The sequence below is a fragment of the Sus scrofa genome, chromosome 9 (genome assembly GCF_000003025.6).
Source record: "Sus scrofa isolate TJ Tabasco breed Duroc chromosome 9, Sscrofa11.1, whole genome shotgun sequence".
NCBI lineage: Eukaryota > Metazoa > Chordata > Mammalia > Artiodactyla > Suidae > Sus > Sus scrofa.
In genome coordinates, this window is record NC_010451.4 from 4362865 (window position 1) to 4382987 (window position 20123).

Genomic DNA, 20123 nt, shown 5'->3' on the forward strand with positions numbered 1-20123 from the left:
TCCCTCTCTCTCTTTTCCAATAAAGCGCTTGCATCTTGGTTTTCTCCACCTGCACACCCAGTTTGGTGATAGAATTTACTCTCTACATTTGGGGATTACTGTGCGAATGTGAAAGAGAGGGAGAGAGAACATGAAGAAACCAGGGCTAGTGGGAGAGTAGGTCAGGAAGAGAAGTGAGGAAGGAAGAGCTAATTGAGAGCCCAGAAGAGAATGAAAGGATATGGTCAAAACGCTGAGAGCAAGTCTGTGGGCGAGAGAAGGTAAGAGAGCTGGTAGGTAGAAGCTGGGGTCAGGGGGGCTAAAGGGGAGGCTGAGTAAAGATATCGAAGCAGTGATTTTTCAGCCGCAGAGGTTTCATCTTTGTCACCTACAAAAGGGTTCCCAAATGCATAGATTCCTTTTCCTTGTACGTCTTAATTTCTAAATTTTTCTCAAACATCCCCGAATATGGCTTCTGGGGTAAGTTGACAAAGTAAAGGAAAACTGTGGTTTAAGGTGAGAATTGGGGACCTTTCTCATGTTATCTGCTGCCTTGTCACTTTGCCCTGTTGTGGGTACTCGCTTGTTCCTTACACCTTCGTGGAGTTTCTATTATGGACAAGAGAGGGTACTGGGCTCTGGTGAGACGGAAATGAGTAGAACTCAGTTAGAACCCTCAACGTTCTCAGAGTCTAGTGGGAAATGTAAGACCAGAAGCAAACACCGTCAATCTCTGACTTTTGTGTTGGAGACAGGGTGTCTGGAAAAAAGTGAACAACGTTCCCAACACAGCCTCTTGGGCGTGTCCCCCATCTGCCGGCCATGTTGGGCCTCAATGGCACCCCCTTCCAGCCAGCCACACTCCAGCTCACAGGCATCCCTGGGATGCAGACAGGCCAAGCCGGGGTGGCCCTGGTTTTCTGCATCCTCTACCTGATCTCCATCACAGGCAACCTCACCATCCTGGCTCTGGTGACTGGTGAGCCTGCTCTGCACCAGCCCATGTACTACTTCCTCTCCATGCTCTCTCTCAATGACCTTGGAGTGTCCTTCTCCACACTCCCCACTGTGCTTGCTGTCTTCTGCTTCAACTATCACCACGTTGGCTTTGATGCCTGCTTGGTTCAGATGTTCTTCATCCACACTTTCTCTTTTATGGAATCAGGCATCCTGCTGGCCATGAGCTTGGATCGTTTTGTGGCTATCTGCGACCCGCTACGCTACGCATCAGTGCTCACCCACAACCGCATCTTGGCTATGGGCCTGGGCATCCTCGCCAAAAGCTTCACCACTCTCTTCCCTTTCCCCTTTCTGGTAAAACGACTGCCCTTCTGCAAAGGCAATGTTTTGCACCACTCGTACTGCCTCCACCCAGATCTCATGAAAGTGGCGTGCGGAGACACCCACGTTAATAACATCTACGGGCTCTTTGTGGTCATTTTCACCTACGGTGTAGACTCTGTGTTCATCTTGCTTTCCTATGCATTGATCCTAAGAGCCGTGCTGGCCATTGCATCCCGGGAGCAGCGGCTTAAGGCACTCAACACCTGCATGTCGCACATCTGTGCAGTGCTGGCTTTTTATGTGCCCATAATCGCAGTCTCCATGATCCACCGCTTCTGGAAAAACGCCCCACCTGTTGTTCATGTCATGATGTCCAATGTCTACCTGTTTGTCCCCCCCATGCTCAACCCCATCATCTACAGTGTGAAAACAAAGGAGATACGCAGAACGATCCTCCAGGTCTTCTATAAACCCCAGAGCTGAGGACAACAGCTGCCACCCCCGAGAGCTGCTTTGCGGGAAGGGCTGCCAACTTTAGGACTGTTAAATAGGAGAAGAAGAATCGGGACCTCGATAGTTATGAATATGGAACCACGAAGAGAACATTTGACTCAATAAAATGATATAAACAGGTATTGAACATTTGCGGCATGAAAATATGTGTACAGTTGCTAAGAATGTTATAATAAGACATATTCTTCTTTTTTTTTTCTTTTTAGGGCCACACCTGTGGCATATGGAGGTTTCCAGGCTAGGGGTTGAATTGGAGCTACAGCTGCCAGCCTATAACACAGCCACGGCAATGCCAGATCCGAGCTGAGTCTGCAACCTACACCACAGCTCACAGCAATGCTGGATCCTCAACCCAGTGAGTGAGGCCAGGGATCAAATCTGCAACCTCATGGTTCCTAGTTGGATTCGTTTCCGCTGCACCATGATGGGAACTCCATACGACATATCCTTAAGTAAGCGACATATCAAGTAAAAAAAAATAAAAAGGAGTGAAGATGCCCTGAAAGATGTTTAAAATAATGGAAGTCGTTCAGTGCAAATATCCTTGAACACTAATAATTCTACTACCACCCAGAGTAAGGAAATGATAAACACTAAAGACAAACCAAACTCTGTGGAGGCTTGATGCCTCATAGGAGAGAAAGAACCCATTGGTTTGGGAAGATCTAAATTTTCTGTGTCTCTGAAGGAGCTTGTGAAGGAGGAGAAGGGTTATAGTAGTTGGTTGGGGGGGCAGAAAGAATGGCATAGTTTGAGAAAAAACATGTAGGCAAGAGCGCTTAGAGCTTTCATATTCCAAGTGTAGTCCAGTGAACAACAGCATTGGAGTAGCTGGTGATTTGTTAAAGAAATGGAATTTTAGACCCTTTCTCAAGACCTCCTGAATACAAATTGCATTTAACAAGACCCTGGGATCATGAGTAAGAAGAGTCTAAAAAAGTAGTTCTCAAAGTGTGATGCCCCACGCAGCGCCATAATTGTTAGGCATGCTAATTCTCAGGAATTTCCTCGGTACCCTGATCAGAAACCCTTAGGCAGTGAGGGCCAGCAATCTGCATTTTATTAAGCCCTCCAAGCAATTCTGATGCATGTTAAAGGCTGAGAACCTTTAGTCTAGATGATTAGTTTAGAACATTTGGGGGAATGGCAAACAGCTTTGTTTAGACAAAGTGGAGGGCTCACACTGAAAAGTTCTGGAAACAAGATCTTGCGAGATTGCTTAGGTCAGTTTGTGGGTGGTTTTTAAAGCGGGGCGGGGGACCGAGTGCTGACAACTAAGCTATGGTGTTGGTGGTGAAGAGCCACGCAGACACACAGCCTATTATCGCCTTGTGGTGGCGCATCGGACACAGAAACAGCTTCCAGGAAGAATGGGATGAACCATCTCCAGCCGCTCCGCCCCCTCCGAGGCTCCTGCCGCATCCTGGCGTTCCCTTCTTTTCCCTGCATTGTGCCCATCATCTTTGTTTTGCTCCACTGTAGACATTTTGATTTGCACCCCATAGGGTAAAATTATTCCCTCGTTTCAGCTCTAGGGGGAAAGAGCTTCACAATTTTGCCATAAATGCCATTTAACACTTAGAATGAATCCCATCTGCTGGCATGTGGACAGACGTTATGCTCAGCATCATCCCTCTCAGAGTGAAAGGGTATCTTCCCCCTCCCCCGCCCGACTTCTTTTTTCCCATTTAATGGAGGCAGAAAGTAAGTCTTAACAAAGAGCTTTTCAAAAATCAAAATAGATATTGGCAGTCAAACCTGATATCCTAGCACAGTGTTTGATGAGCTCAATACACCTAAATTAAGTGAACAACCAAATGGCTAAGTAAATAAATGAAGGCTTGGGTCCTGGCTGATGCTTAGTTCCCGTTCTGCTGCCTCTGAGGACATAGCTAATGTCACTTTGCTCAGTGGCTTCTTAAAACCCTGCCTCTCGTCACCAGGCTCTCATGCCCACCCCGAGGCCCCATGTAGATTCCTTTCGGTTCCCATAATTCTATGCCTTTATTCACACAGTTGTTTTCTGCATCTTCCTGAATTCTATTTTCTCATCCTAACTCTTTAATTTCAACCCAACGAATTCTACCATAATCAAAAGCAGGAAGTGTTTTCAAATGGCCTAAGATACCACTGGAGAAGAGAAAATTCTTGTCTACGGCCTTCTTCCGTGTGCATCCCCCCCACGCGCCCCACCACTTAGCAGAAAAGCGACAGAGCTCCCCCACCATCCTTTCCCTCAAGTCACCCTTCGTCTGCATCAAACTGAAACAAGGAGGAAGGGCCACAACATACTTAATGGGAAGAGCAGGTATTCGGGGGATCTGAACTTGGAGCCTGCAGCAGAACTTCTGATGGGCATAATTACTATGTGTGGTACAATCACATTTCTTCAAGTCACTTTCTTCTTTTTATCGGACTCCCCTGCAGACAGGTTCTATTCTTCTTACAGATCAGGTTCCAAGGTGAAGGAATACCCGTCTCATGAGATCGTGAAGCTAAGGGATGGCACAGCTGGGACTCAGACTCGCATCGGTGTGGCTCTGAGCCCAGGCTCTCTGAGGACCTTGGGCTGCATCTCCTGGAGGAGACTCCAGGCTTGTGGAACTTGGTAGCGCGTTGGGTGGGAGGGGACGGAGGTAGGAAGTGTGTTTCTGTCTACGATTCGGTCTGTGCAGTTCCTCAGTCCCTCTCAAGTCTCTGTTTCTTTGAGTGAGTCTCTGTCCAGGCATGTGTGTATGTGTGTATTTGCTGTGATTTGTTCGGCCCATGATTGGAGAGGTTTAAAACAAATGAAAGTAAAATTCCCAAAGCTGATTTTCATTCGTATGATCTTTAAAAAGAAGGGTAACATACATTCCGACGTCCTGTGTCCTTCCAGCCACTTCCAGATAGGGCTGCCGAGGCTGCTCCAGCAGAGGAAGGCACCTGGTCATCACAGGACAGGGGCGGAGTGCTCAGCTGTGGTCTAGTCCACGCAGACCCAAGGCTGTGGCAGTCCCCGCGTCACAGACCAGGAGAGACATTGACCTTCTGGAATATCAGCCCTGAGGGCAAAGAGAGAACTGAAAGGGCCTTTCCTCCCAGTTCAGCAGATGCTGGAATTCTCGCCACATCATTCCCATCAAAGGTTACACAGTTGTTGCTGTCGTTGCTTGAATGTCTTCCCAGACCAGAAACTTATTATCTCCTAGTGAAGCCTTGACTCTTAGAAAAATCTCCCTTCCCTGAGCCCTAGACTGCCCTGTCATCTCCACCTGTCACCCACTACCTCTTACACCCATCCCCAAGCATCTTTCCTGCAGCCTCCTCTTCTCAAAACGAAGCAGCAGTAGCTCCTTCAGTGCTCTTTTTTTTTTTTTTTTTTGGTCTTTTTTTGTTGTTGTTGTTATTGTTGTTGCTATTTCTTGGGCCGCTCCTGCGGCATATGGAGGTTCCCAGGCTAGGGGTTGAATCGGAGCTGTAGCCACCAGCCGACGCCGGAGCCACAGCAATGCGGGATCCGAGCCGCGTCTGCAACCTACACCACAGCTCACAGCAATGCCGGATCGTTAACCCACTGAGCAAGGGCAGGGACCGAACCCGCAACCTCATGGTTCCTAGTCGGATTCGTTAACCACTGCGCCACGACGGGAACTCCCCCTTCAGTGCTCTCTACAGGACTTAGTTCCCCTTAACTTTGTGCGTGTCCAATGGTTTAACTCCGATCCAGAGTATAGAACCCAGAGCAGAAGGTACTTTAGCGATGGCCCTGAGCGTTTTGTTCATACTTTTCGTCATTCGTGACTCTTTGAGCATGTCTTTTTATTAGAATCATAAAGCGGTAGGGAGGCGAGAATGAACCAGGCACAAGTGGAACCTTAAAAGAGCCCAAACGTACGACAGGGAAAACAGATACAAAAGGACTTCTCATAAAATAACAACTAGGTATAAAATATTATAAAGTCACAGATGAGAAATGCTATTATTTCCACTTACAGAGTAACAGGAAAATCTGTGGATAAAACAGAAATGCTGAGTGTGAGCGACAGAGAAGGAGAAAGACAATGCAAGCAAGAAAAAAATAAAGCATATACTAGGAAACGTCCATTTTAGAACATATTATCTTTTCACTAAAATACTCCTGCTAACAAAGCCTGAAACCCATCAATTTGTTGTAAGCTGATATCACACTATCGACTCATATTAGACTATTCACCCCAAGAGGAGAACTTACAGGGAGGGAATTAAGAGTCTGTTTCTTTGAGTGGCTGAAGAAACTGAGGAGAGCTAATCTAAAGAAGAGAAGATTATAGGATATTATGATGGGAACTTTCGAATACTATTTATCCATTCAATTATTTATTTTTTCTGGTTAAAGTATTTATTCAGATCTGCTATGTGCTTGACCCTGTGAAGGATTATTATCTAGAGGTAAAAAATGAAAGAAAAGTAGAAAATTCCTACTGTGATGGAATTTACAGTCAAGTAGGGAAAACAGGGAATTGAACACATAGTTTCATAAATAGATACATTACAAATTAAGGTGTATTTTGCAGGAAAAGCACAGATACCATTTAGAACAATATTTAGGTGAAACCTGACAAAGACTGCCATGTCTATAGCATTTTTATATAATGTGGAGGGAGCAGATTTAAGCCCTGTGTAAGAAAGCACTTTATAAACAAATGTCATCTAAAAGATAGTGGCTTTAGGCGTAACGAGCTCCCCATCCTTGGGAGTGTTCAAGCTGAGTGTGGGTGACAGTTTGATAAGGATGCTGTAGAGGGAATTCTCGCCGTGGGTGCAAGGCTGACTCTGGTTGCAGGTCCTAGCGAGCCTATCAAGCCGACAACTGAGTCAGTGAGTGGTTTTTGGGAGGGGGCCACTTTAGCAGGTCACTTAACTCCTAGTCTCTTCCATCTGACCCCCAGTCTGCACAGGAGAGGGGAAAGAATATCTGTCTGTCTGCAACTCTGTGCTTCTCTCTGCTGGAGACAGTAAAGGCGACTAATGTCCCAGCATCACCTTCTTCTTCCTTTGGTGGCTGCAGCTGCTGAAGGCGGGCTGCTGGGTTTCACAGCAAAGACCACAGGACTTCAAGTTGAAAGAACCCCATTCTCATGCCAACCCAGCCACTTACTGGTTAAAGGACAGTCACTTAACAACGTTGTTATGGGACCAAAATGAGGCAGCTTGGTCATGAGACAGTTGCCCCTCTGGTTATCATTAGAGCACCCAACGGTTCAGTTAATTTTCCTGGTCCTGTGCTCTCCTGGGTCCTTGAGCTGCCTGTTCTCCATCCTGCATGTTCCTCCTCCATGACATGGGTCAGGGCTAGTGTTTCTAAGCCTTCCCTGTTACTTTCTGGGAAAAATGAGGTTTTACCAGCGACTGGCCGTCTCAGGTGAGGCAAGACCAAGACCCACAGGTGAGACGATCAGACAAAGACTCAGAATGCTCCTGTTGGGCCCTTCTCTCCCTCCAGGGATGTGAGAGGCAGTAGCAGCCCAAATCTAGGCTACATCTGTAGTACCACCTTGGAGTAATTAAGCAAAGCCAACTTCATTTAGAGCAGCTCTGGGATGCTGAAGAACACTCCAGATGATGAAGCACGAGGGAATGTTTAAGTTGCAGCACAGGAGAAAAGTAGGAACAGTATGTAAAAACAAAACCAGAAAGAGTTGGGGAACTCTTGCAAGTTACTGTGTTGTCTAGAGTGACCGGAATGTCACAAAACACGTCTGGAGTGGTTCTCAACCTGAGGGTCCCCTCTAGAGCCTTAAAGCAAACTGATAAATGAGAAGCCACATCCGCCAGGGGTGTCATGCGGGCACTTGGATTTTTAAGTTCTCCAGGTGATAAGAATATAGAGCCAAGACTGAGCCCCGCCGATCTACAAGGCGGAACCAAGGGACACGATGGACAAGAGGCAAAAGCAAGGACATTTCACCTGTCAGGGAGGCTGTTCATCTTGGGGGAAGCACAGACACAGAAGGCACAAAATTTCACCAGGGCTGGCGCATGAAGGGAGGGTCTGAGAGTGAAGAGAGTAGGAGAACGCAGGCTCTTGGAGCCACCTCGCTCTGACATCGTGTGTCTCCGCGGTCTTAGCTCTCCGTCTTCCCTTGGCTCTGTGTTCCCCTAACTGTCCAGCCATCCCAGGGGAACATTCCCACGAAACTCCTTAGCTATGCAGACCACTCAACAGTGGGTAACCACAGGATAAAGAATTGATAAAGAATCTGAATCCTACATCCATGCTGCTTGAGTGAATGAATGAACTCATGGTTGGAGGTGATTCAAATTTCATACCAATTGTGACTGCATTTTCCTACTTCATTTTTTTTTAAAAAGGTATTTTACCAATTTAATTTATTATATTGCATTACATGCTGTTATTATTATGTTACATTACATCACATATTACATATTGTGTTATGTTAGGCTATTTTCACTTTCTGATTGTGGTTTAACGATTTCTCTCTGATCTGCAGGCATCAATGGAGTACTATGTCTCTGTCTTTTATCTCTCCATGGATTCTAGATCAAATCTTCTCTTTTGAAACCACTACACATAACTTTTCTGAACTGCTTTTTAAAATTCTTTTTTGGTCCACACCCACAGCATGTGGAAGTTCCTGGGCCAGGGATTGAACCTGAGCCGTAGCAGTGACCCCAGCTGCAGCAAGGGCAATGCTGGGTCCTTAACCCTCTGTGCCACAGAGGGACTCCTGAACAGTTTTTTGTAATTTTTTTTTTTTTTTTTTTTTTTTTTTTTTTTTTTTTTTTTTTTTTTGCTTTCCTTAGGGCTGCACTTGCAGCATATGGAGGTTCCCAGGCTAGGGGTTGAGTCAGAGCTACAGCTGCTGGCCTAAACCATAGCCACAGCAATGTCAGATCTGAGACACATCTGTGACCTACTCCACAGCTCAATAGCAATGCCAGATCCTTAACCCGCTGAGCGAGGCCAGGGATCAAACCCGCATCCTCACGGGTACTAGTCAGGTTCATTACTGCTGAGCCATAATAGGAACTCCCCTGAACTTTTTTAACTTCAGAGTCATTTGTGTTTCAGTGCAATTTTCATCTGGAATGCCCAGGTCCTTCACCACCCTATTCATATTTCTCTCTTTCCAGCTTTCTAAAACCACTCTCTTACTTTCCTTCCAAATGTCTCTTTCCCTAAAGTGGAGTGGGGACACATGGGGATCACCCCTTTCTCTGAGGCCCTTGTCTCCTCAGACCCACACTGGCAGAGTTAAAACTCAGTTCTTATGACTGCATCCTAGACCAGACTGGGGTTTACTCATAGTGAAATGGAAACATCACTACCAAAAAAAAAAAAAAATCTGTGGATCCAAGCTATAGACTAAGCTTCTGGTACATTCTTACTCTTCCTTTCTGGGTCTTCGCATCTCCCTAAGAATAAAAGAGTTTATATGTCCTCAGTGTTTCCTATACTGTACAATTTCTTGTCTACTTTACAACAACCACAGGAAACAGATATATTTTACCCCTGTTTTGCAAATAGACACAAAGAGACTTGGAAATGTTAAGTCATTTGTTCTCGCCACACTGAGTGTAAACTGTACAGTGGGCTTCAGACTACGTTCTGCCAGAATCTGCAGGGCTCTCAAACACTATTTTTTACTTGTTTTTTATACCCCAAATAAGAGATTATTATCATCTCTATAAGCTAAAAAAACCCATGCATCAGAATATGTATATTTTCATCACACACATATTGCATTATATATATTATATATTATATAAATATATTTGCATCACATATTTATTAAGTGGCTGAGTATGTATTTTGACCCCATTCTGATTTATTCTAGTATTTCTGCTCTTAATTTTAACGCTATACTGCTGCTCATAAGATTGAGCAGTCTTTTACATGTACAATTTCAGGATTCCTGCTATCAGAGGACAGGAGGCGAGAATGACCCCAGCTTCTCCACCCTCTCCCTGCTCCAGGCTTTGAGGGGGGGCTGCTCAGACAGAAGACCTGGAAGGTGGGAGCTGACTTTTTTTTTTCTTTCCCCAGTGGCAGGAGGTGGAGCTCTGCTGTTGTGACATGAAAGCGGAGCGCAAAGAAGGCTGTGACGCCCTGTCTGCCCTCCTGACTGGTGTTCGGGATTGGAGGCCCTATTGCCACACTAGCATCCTCTCCCGCTCCTACTGCCTCCACTCAGACCTGATCCAGCTGCCTTGCGCTGATACTAGGCTCAATAGCCTCCTGGGCTTGGCCATGGTCTGGCCACTTTTGGGCTGGACTCGCTGCTCACTGTGGTCTCCTACGTGCTGATCCTGCACACAGTGCTGGGCACTGCTTCCGGGGAGGGCGGTGGAAGGCCCTCAGTGCGTGTGTGTCACACATCTGGGAGGTGCTGGTGAACGACGTGCCCACGATCGGGGCGTCTGCGGCGCATCCTGCCGCCAAGCATGCCTCGCCTCTGTGCACACAGCCGTGTCCAGCACCCACCTCTTTGTGCCTCCTGTGCTCAACCCCGTCACCTACAGCGTCAGGACCAAGCCAGTCCGACAGGGAATTGCCACCTTGTTCTCCGGCAAAGGAGAAGTACCCTGGATCACTCCGGGGGGGATGAGGGCAGGCAGAGGCTCGGAGTCAGCCCCTCGACCCTGATGGTGTTTCTTCTGTGGGCAAAGTGCTACACCAGGAGGCAAAAGTCTGAGGACGAATAGCACTGAGGCATTCAACGCACTGCCCTGAGCTTGAATCTGGACCCAGCTTCACAGTCAAATGTCAGGGAAAAGGATTTAAATGATTTCTTCGGGAACAGTACCAAAGACGTGGACTTGTAAATGCATACACTGAAAATGCATTCACTTTGCACTGGAAAGTGACTATCCATTTTATTCAACTATTCAAGATGTTTTCGAGCAGTTATTACGTGTGAAGGGAACATACATAGTATTTTCTTTTTAGAGGCAGCATGCAAAATAAAATCTAAAAAACATGACAAGGGTGTGTTGCAGCAATTTCTTGGGGCAGGTCAAATAGTCCCTTCCAGGTTTTAAGTGTTATCTGCAGATGACCACCTCATGTGACTCCAAGTCTAAACCATGAATATTCATGAACAGACTTTGGAGATGTGATCAAATCTCATTTTTAGCAGGATTATTTTTATAGTCAATTTTTTTTTTTTTTTAATAGCCGCACCTGTGGCATATGGAAGTTCCCAGGCTAGGGGTCCAATCAGAGCTGCAGATGCCAGCCTACACCACAGCCACACTTAGGCGAGATCTGAACTGCATCTGTGACCTGCACAGCTCATGGCCATGCCGAATCCTCAGCCCACTGAGCGAGGCCAGGGATCAAACCTGAATCCTCATGGACATTGTTGGGTTCTTAACCTGCCAAGCCAAATGGGAGCCTAATAGATTTTTTTCGCAGGTTATCAGGAATCCAAGACAAAAAATCCAAAATGATAGTTGAGTGATTTTTTAAAAGTATTGTGTTGTAACATTATCTAGTAAATCTTTTTGTGTCTCATTTGACTCTCTCAAGGATTGTGATTTGAGGAACAATTTCCAAATGACAAAAGCAGAGATGTTTGGAATCTTCTAAGAACAAGGATAAAGCTACACTGTCTAATAGGGTGGCCACTAGCCACACATGGTCACTGAACTCAGGAAATAGGGCCAATTTGAACTGATACCTGTTGTAACAACATGTGACCAGATTTTGGCCATGAAAAAAAAAAAAAGAATGTAAAATACCTTATTTTTTTAAACATAAGTTACATATCGAAATGATTATATTTTAAATATTGGATTAAATAACATATACTTAGAAAATTGTTTTTGCCTATTTCTATTAACTTTTTCACCTTCTTTTTTTTCCTTTTTTTCTCTTTTTGTCTTTTTTTAGGGCCGTACCCATGGCATATGGAGGTTTGCAGGCTAGGGGTCGAACTGGAGCTGTAGCCAGCCACTGGCCTACACCACAGCCACAGCAAGGCGGGATCCGAGCCGGGTCTGCTGTTTCTCTTAACTTTTGTAATGTTGCTGCTAGAAAATTATAACTATCATGTGCTTGTATCCATATACCTAATGGACAGCACTTGGTTGGAAGTTAAATTGTGGAAACTAATAAATTATAATGGAATGGACTAATACATTTCAATTATCCACCAATATTTCTTTGTTTACTGAATCCCATAAGTTTAAGGTCATGAAATTTCCAGCATGAATGGTAGAGAAAATGATACCTTCTGTTTAGATAATTATGTGTATATATACATGTGTATATGTATATATAATACGTGATATAAATATTTTACATTTATTTATTTTACCTGAAAACTGTAGCAAAACATGATCAGCTCTATTATGCAGACAGGTATGCTCTACATTTTAAACAAGTTAGGCATATATAAATAGAAGATCTCTTTAGAAAGTAAAAATTCAAGAATAAATAAAACCTTCCAAGTTTGACTTTGTAACTTTCCAATACTAATGGTTAAAATAATTTTAGGTCATTCATTTCAAGAGAGTAGCTCAAAAGTGGCTGACCTGTTTCCTCAGTAACATTTCTCACATAATATGTTGAAGTTACAAATACTGTTATGCAGAAACAGCTAATTTCTATGGGAAAAAAATGTACATTACCGCAGTACGATGAATGTGGTACCCGCAATAACTTAATATTAGCCAATTTGAACATACATGATGCTGCTGCCTTTTTCTGCCAACTTACAGGTTGTTATTGGCGCCTTCAATTTTGTACATATCACCTGGTGTTTCATACACAATGCAGATACCACATTCAGTAATAACAATTTACATTCATATATTTATATAGTTACTGAACATAATCAAGACAAGACAGAAACCTGGCTTCCAAGACAAGAGGTAAAAAAACCCCATACAGATAGATGTCAGGTTGGGAAATCCCTCATCATCAAAAAACGCAGTAATAAAATATGTGCACACTAAAACATAACAGCAAGTAAAATGTTTTAATATGTTGTAAAGAACTGCAGAAGAGATGCACACATATTCCAATTCACTTAGTGTCCCTGGTAAGCGTGAATTGTTTGACAGATTAGACTAGTTTAGCATTTTTACAAAAGATGTTTAAATCTTTTTTTTTTTTTTTTTCTGATAGTAGTTTAGGATGGAATATACGGAAGAATAATGTATTAATTGATGGATTTTTTGAATTAATTTTCTCATTGGAAATCTAACCATTTTTAGCTTCAATATTTCCTTTAATGATTCTGTTTGTCAGAAAAATTAAAAGTTTCCAAAAACATTTAAGTTCACAGGAAGGCACGTGACTGCTGCTCGCGGGCTGTCATTGCTTCTAGGTCCTCCCAGCTGAGAGAGTAAGGAAGCACAGGTCTGCACACGGACCTGTGCAGATACAAATGTCTGTAAATACGTTTTACTCAATCATCTGCTACATGAAGCCAGACATGGCTGCACACCAATGTCTCCACCTCCAGCCTGTGGACCAGTCAAGCCTCTTCTCCTTGCTCTTCTGTAACCTCCCAATCTATCACGGAGAAGCCGGATTCCCACCATCCCCCACGCAGTTCACAATCATTCACTTTCAGGACACACACACAGAGTCTTCAGAACTGTTAATTCACACTCCCACGAGAAACCGCGTTATGGAAGAGTACCACATTATTATATTTTGTTCTGCTGCGGAAGCATGAGTTCAATCCCCTGCACCCGTGCAGTGGGTTAAAGGATCTGGCAGGGCGCCCTGGGACCTTCCATAGGCTGTGGGTGCTGCTATAAAAAAAAAAAAAATTAAGAGCAGACCTTTGATTTACTGTCTTCATTTGATTTCTAGTTACATTTTGGCTCTTGTCTGGAGCTGATGATCTGTGAGCATAAAATTCAGTCGGTAGGTAGCTCTCAGCAAGTGATTCTTCACAGAGCAGAGACCATTCTCAGCAGCTGCTGTAAAGACATCAGGCAGAGTCATGACTGATGACAGCCAGTCAGCGTGGAGTCAAAACCTATGCCTGGTCTTCCCTTGCTGGGCCTATATTTTGTAATCAGGACAGGCAGTCAGACTATTCATTGGTCATCGAACAACTTATTTTGCCTGAGAATCCCCTTCATGCTTCTAAGCGCTAGTCCCATTGTAACCTAAACATTACTCTTTTCTTCTCCCATAGCTGACTTTGATTTTTACGGTCTCAGAAACATCGGCCATGGGTTCCTGTTGCATGAGTTTGCCAGGGCTGCTGTAACCAAGTACGACAGAGTGGCTTGCTTAAACCACAGAAGTCCATCTTCTTAGATTCTGGAAGCCTGTCACCATTTCTCACATTTCTGGTTTCTCTGGGGGCCTGTCTTCCCGGCGTGTAGATGGGTGTCTTCTCCCTGTGTCATCTCCGGGCCTTCTTTCAATGCGTGCGCTTCTCTGCGTCCAAATAGTCTTTTCACATCAGGACGCCAATCATACTGGCTCAGAGCCCATCCTAAGGACCTCATTTTAACTTAATTACTTCTTTAAAGAGCCTCTCCCCACATACAGTCCCAGCCTAAGATTGGGGGGGGCGGTTAGGACTTCAATGTGGATTTGTGGAGGCTCAGTGTCCATGACACTGGTGGGTCTCATTGTCCTAAAGCTAACTTTGTTCTGTCACCTCTCGCATCCTGGGAGACTTTAGGGGAGAAATGGAGCATCTGTGGAGGTGGACAATTACCCTTTAGCCACCCTAACTCCTGTCCTCACAAGGGCTGAAACCATAGATGCCCCCACGACGTGCTTATCTATAATCTGCAGTGTAAATTTTTGGAAGGGAGAAGGAGAAAATAATTCACATAAACTGAGAGCCTATTAAGCCTGAGACCAATGCAAGACTGTCTTCACCTATTGTTTATTTTAAAAGTTTCAACAACCTTATGAGATGGGTCACCATCCTAGTTTATGACTCCAGAAAATGAACCTCAGAGAATTTAAAAAAGCTGGTCAAAAAATCACACAATTAATGGGAAAAAAAGGTATACAGAGAGCTTATTAATAGCATCATATGCTCTTCTTCAAAAACGGGTATAATTTCAAGACTTATTTTCCTCTTAGGCTATTTCGGGAGATCCTCAAACCTGTACCACTTCGTGAAGAAAAGTCTCTTTTGACCCATAGGCCTACTCATTTTCTTTTTTAATGTTTGAAATTCCTGGTCCTAACCTCTCCTCCTCTGAGACTGCATACGCCTCCCATTCTGAAATGCATCACCCTACACCAGCTGACCTAAGGTTCCCTGGAGAACACACTAACTTCTAGGCTTTGGTAAAGAAATGGGACCATCAGGGAGGAAAGACATGAGGGGAGGAGAAAGACATCGCTTCCCCGCTTGTACCCCGTGTTTCATCCCTTCATCCTCCCTCCCACGAGGCTTCCACTGAAGCCCTGACAATTTTCATTCAGATCTAAGTGGATCCTGGTACTGGCCACCTGCAGTGTGAGTTCAGGATTCAGAAGCTGTGACCGACACGGTGGCTGCCCTTCAGAAGGATATTTCTGAGAGCCTTGTTGGTGTCCACAAAATAATATTCATATCATCAAGGCCATCCCTTACTGTCAGAACATCTTCTAGTACAAAGCCCTTGATGCCAACGGCAACCTGCTCCTAAGAATCTGAACCACAGTAAGAATTTCAGGTTAAAAAGCAACCCAAACAAAAAAGTGGGTTGTGGTCATAAAAATGATCGTATGTTCCCACAAATGTTATCTGCGGACACACTTGAAATTTACATGCTAAATTCTAAGGCCTGTAATGAGGCAGCAGCCTTAGGTTAGCTTTAGGGGGCTCTCAGCACCCCACCCCCAATCTTTCTGCTCTTTGCATGTGTTCACTGGGTGTGCTGAAATTATGCTGGTGTACGTCACGTGGCCTGGGTGAGCTCGGCAGGAGAGCTGAGACACGGAAACAATACCCATCTTCCCTCAAAGAGTCCATATCCTTTTGCAAGAGAAACGCAGAACACAGCGACCCATCATATTATTCAGGGCAACAGAGTTTATCTGAAGGTCTCAGTGGAGCGGTGAGGAGAACGGGAGGTGGGCGCAACAACGAAGGGTTTCATTCAAATTTACTGAACCAAACCCAAGAGAGAGACAAATAACCAGAAAGTGAGAGAACACTTACACTTTTACTCAATCAATGAAGCCTATCCCACTGGACAATAAATGTGCTAGAATTTAATCAGTTTGGACTCACAGCTCTTTTGGATGGACTATTTGCTGCTAGCTCCTCCCAGACAGAAATCTGCTATAAACCACAAAATGTCACACAATCTAAAAATATGATGGGCTTGTATTTGGGGTCCCCATTGCCCAAGTCTGACTATACTTACTCTATAAATCTATACTGGTGATTTCTGAGTAATTTAACACATTTCTTTATCTTAAAAGCATATTTCTTTGGGAAAACAGGTGCATAATTCCCTGGCGGATCTGCTTTGTCTTCACACTGTAAATGATGGGGTTCATCACAGGAGGGGCCAAGAGGTAGACGTTGGCCATGATAACGTGGACCAGTGGAGAGGCATGCTTGGCAAATCGATGAGTCACAGATACCCCAACCATGGGAACATAGAGCACCAGAACGGCCAGCACGTGGGACAGACAGTTATTGAGAGCCCGGAGCCGCTCTGTCCAGGAGGCTGTGCCCAGGATGCTTCTCAGGATGAGTGTGTAGGAGAGCACGATGAGCAGAGGGTCCATCACAATGATGAGCAAGGCCACAGCAAACCCATACCAGCTGTTGACCCGGATGTCCGCACAGACCAGGCGAATCATATCCTGGTGGAGGCAGTAGGAGTGGGACAGAAGGTGGGAGCGGCAGAAGGGCAGGCGCTTGAGGAGGAGAAGGGAGGGAAGGACAGCCAGGACAGAGCGGCAAAGGATGGCTGATCCAATCCCGCCAATGACTTGGCTGGTGAGGATGGTGGCATAATGCAGGGGGCGGCAGATGGCCACGTAGCGGTCAAAGGACATGGCCAGCAGGACTGAAGATTCCATAAAGGAGAAGGTATGAATAAAAAATACCTGCGCAAAGCAAGCTTCAAAGCCAATTTCCTGAGCGTTGAACCAGAGGAGCGGCATGACCGTGGGCAGAGTGGTGAGGGTGAGCCCCAGGTCGGTCAGGGCCAGCATGGAGAGGAACAGGTACATGGGCTGGCGGAGGGCTGGCTCTGTGCGGATGACCACGAGGATGCTGGCGTTTCCCACCATGGAGATGGCGTAGAGGCAGCAGAAGGGGATGGAGATCCAGACGTGGGCGCTCTCGAACCCAGGGATGCCCGTGAGGAGGAAGGAGAAGGGCTCTTGGGTGCTGTTAGTCCCCTCGGACGAGGCAGAGGAACGTAGCTTCATGCCTGGGGTCGTTGCTCAGAGAGAACAGCAACATTAGAATCCATCGTTCCCTTCACCTGGTTTGATCTCAGCTCTGTCCAAAGACTGGCTCAGGGCTGCTGAGTGTTCCTTAGGAAGCATGAGGAACCACCCGCTGCCTGCTCCTCCTTCCCTGTCTCTGCAGAGATGCCGCCCACACGGCTCTTATTCCCCTGATAATCTATACCTATCAGCGCATCCACAAGTCTTTGCAATTTTTTCTGCTTCAACGGTGACTCTGCATTCAGATCTCCATGCCCTGGAAGATGCTTTCACCCCCATCACATTACCCGTGTAATTCCTACCAAGACTTCAGATGAATCCTAAGTGCTAAGGCAGTGGCTGCTGTCTCCTCCTCCTCCTGTCTTTCCAGCATCTCCAGAAAGCTCCTCTGACCAGCATAACCGTTTCCTCAGCTGTTCCACTTGTTCTAACGTCATCCCCGTCTCTTCCTCTGTTTCCTGCTCATTTCCTCCATCTCTACGACAATTATTCCACTTGGTCAGGGCTTACTATTACTGTCTATCTTCTCATTGCCATTTGTTGATGTCCCCTGACATCTGGATTTGATGTAGGCAGTGTCCAGGCGGAACTGGAAGCAGGGGAGACGAGGGAGGGCAGCGCTCAGGGGGGACCAGCGCATTTATTGACTGCTCGCGCTGCTCAGGCTCTGCTCTGGCTGAGGCCCTGCATCCATCTTTTTCATCCTCTACCAAGAGCCATCACCCTCCTTCTTTTCCCCGGACATCCACAGAGGAGCCTTACCTGGGTGTCTCCTGTCTGCGGTCCCCTCTTCACCACCTGTGGCCAAGCTTTTGTCTGCAGGCAGGTTATAAGCTCTTGCGAATCTCTGGGCAGACGTGGGGAGGTGCGGCAGGTCCCCTCAGGTTCACATGGAGAGGCTCCTGGAGCCCTGGGCCCCGCTGGGGAGGCAGGGTGCCAGCTGTGTCTGTGAGAACCTTTCCTGCCCCCGGGGGCCTCATACGACAGTAGTTCAGGAAACCACTCTGAAGTTCTATTCAGCTGGGTCAGTGTCACTGGAAACTGCATGCTTTGGCTTGGGAAACAAACGTTCTGGATCTCCACAAAATGCCACCTGAGAAGCTTTTTCCTTTTCCTTTTTCTTTCTTTTCTTTTTTCTTTTTTAATTTTTAGGGCTGCACCCCTGACACATGGAAGTTCCCAGGCTAGGGGTCAAATCATCGCACCTGCAGGTGCCTGCCTGCACCACAGCCACAGCAGCTGAGGATCAGAGCTGTGTCTGTGACCTACACCCCAGCTCGTGGCTACTCCAGTTCCTTAACCCACTGAGCATTGCCAGGGGTCGAATCCGCATCCTTATGGATACTAGTTCGGCTTGTTACCGATGAGCTACAGCAGGAATTCTGAGAAACGGTTCTCTATAAGCAGCCTGAAGCTAGAGTTGAGTTCGAAGGTCCAGGAGAGCTGCAGGGAAGAGGAATGCTGCACACCAAGTGCCAGGAGCATTCACCTGGCAGCCACCCTCTGGAAATGCTAAGAGCATGTAATTCTAACACAGTATAAGGAAAGCAAACAGTGAGAGCTGTATCAAAACTACCCTAGGAAAGACAATGGGTCGAGTCTTAGTCATGTGCTGAACCACTTCACCGTTCACACCCAACTGCATTCCAAATGCACAGAGTGATTAGAGGTAAAGCCCCATCCAGAAGTAGAGAAGGCAGTGTAAGCGTTTCCACTCCCACTGCCAAGACTCTGGCAACTGAGAGTGGCTATGCAGGGCAAGCTCTTTTGGATGAATGGATGTGGATCAGGACAGCAAACATTCCTCATGGAACAGGGATGAGCTTTAAAACCAACTTCCCAAAACGTTTCGAAAAGCATGCCATAGAGAACTTGATGTAATAGAGAGAACAATGGTATGTGTCAATATCATTTTCAACATGAACACAATGACAGTTTTAGAAGAACGACTCCAACAAAGGTCACAGCAAAAGGTGAAATACAACTGCCAGCACGCGTGTCGCCATGTGCTCTACAACTTAATACGTGTCACGATCCCAGCTTACCCAGGAATCCAGTCATGGACGGTGTAGACGTGGTGGTTTTAACCGTTTAAAAGAGCAGAGGCTTTTAGGAGAACATCATCTGCAGACAGGGGCATAACATGCAGGAACCTGCTTAATATTTGTAACTTCTTTTTTTTTACTGTCATTTCCCCAACACAATTTTTTTCCCCACTGTACAGCATGGGGCCCCAGTTACACATACACATATACATACTTTTTTCTCCTATTATCACGCTCTATCATAAGTGATTAGGCATAGTTCCCAGTGCTGTACAGCAGGATCTCATTGCTAATCCACTCCAAAGGCAACAGTTTGCATCTCTTAACCCCAATGTCCAATACATCCACTCCCTCCCCCTCCCTCCAGGCAACCACAAGTCTATTCTCCAAGTCCATGATTTTCTAGTCTCTGGAAAGGTTCATTTGCGCTGTATATTAGATACCAGATATGAGTGCTATCATATGGTATTTGGCTTTCTCTTTCTGACTTACTTCACTCAGTAAGAGATTCTAAATCGTTCCATCCTTGCTGCCGCCAATGGCATTATTTTGTTCTTTTTTATGGCTAAGTAGTGTTCCATTGTGTATATACACCACATCTTCCTAATCCAATCATCCTTCGATGGACATTTGGGTTGTTTCCATGTCGTGGCTATTGTGAATAGAGCTGCAGTGAACATGCAGGTGCATGTGTCCTTTGTAAGGAAATTTTGTCTGGATATATGCCCAAGAGTGGGATTTTTGGAGCTATTTCCTAAAGGAAGTAAAGCACATACAATAGTTTTTGGAAAATAATTTTATTATACTTACAGTTGACATCATTCAAATTCTTTGGAACATAACCTTCACTTCTGGAACAGAATGATGAGGAAATCATTTTAAATGAGAATAAAACTCATTCAACTCATTATTTCCTCGTTTAGTGAGGA

General features: G+C 45.5%; 2 protein-coding genes across 2 annotated transcripts; one reads left to right on the forward strand and one right to left on the reverse strand.

The window, feature by feature from the left end:
• Window positions 730-1849, forward strand: LOC100517544 (olfactory receptor 51I1). Its single transcript, XM_003482529.2, has one exon. The coding sequence runs from the start codon at window positions 802-804 to the stop codon at window positions 1744-1746; it is 945 nt and encodes a 314-aa protein (XP_003482577.1). The 5' UTR covers window positions 730-801; the 3' UTR covers window positions 1747-1849.
• LOC100739737 (olfactory receptor 51Q1-like) lies at window positions 15193-18302 on the reverse strand. The gene has a single exon (XM_021102672.1). The coding sequence runs from the start codon at window positions 17126-17128 to the stop codon at window positions 16154-16156; it is 975 nt and encodes a 324-aa protein (XP_020958331.1). The 5' UTR covers window positions 17129-18302; the 3' UTR covers window positions 15193-16153.

Coding starts and splice junctions, on each gene's coding strand:
- LOC100739737 (XM_021102672.1), bottom strand. CDS start 17,128: ATGAAGCTACGTTCCTCTGCCTCGTCCGAGGGGACTAACAGCACCCAA.
- LOC100517544 (XM_003482529.2), top strand. CDS start 802: ATGTTGGGCCTCAATGGCACCCCCTTCCAGCCAGCCACACTCCAGCTC.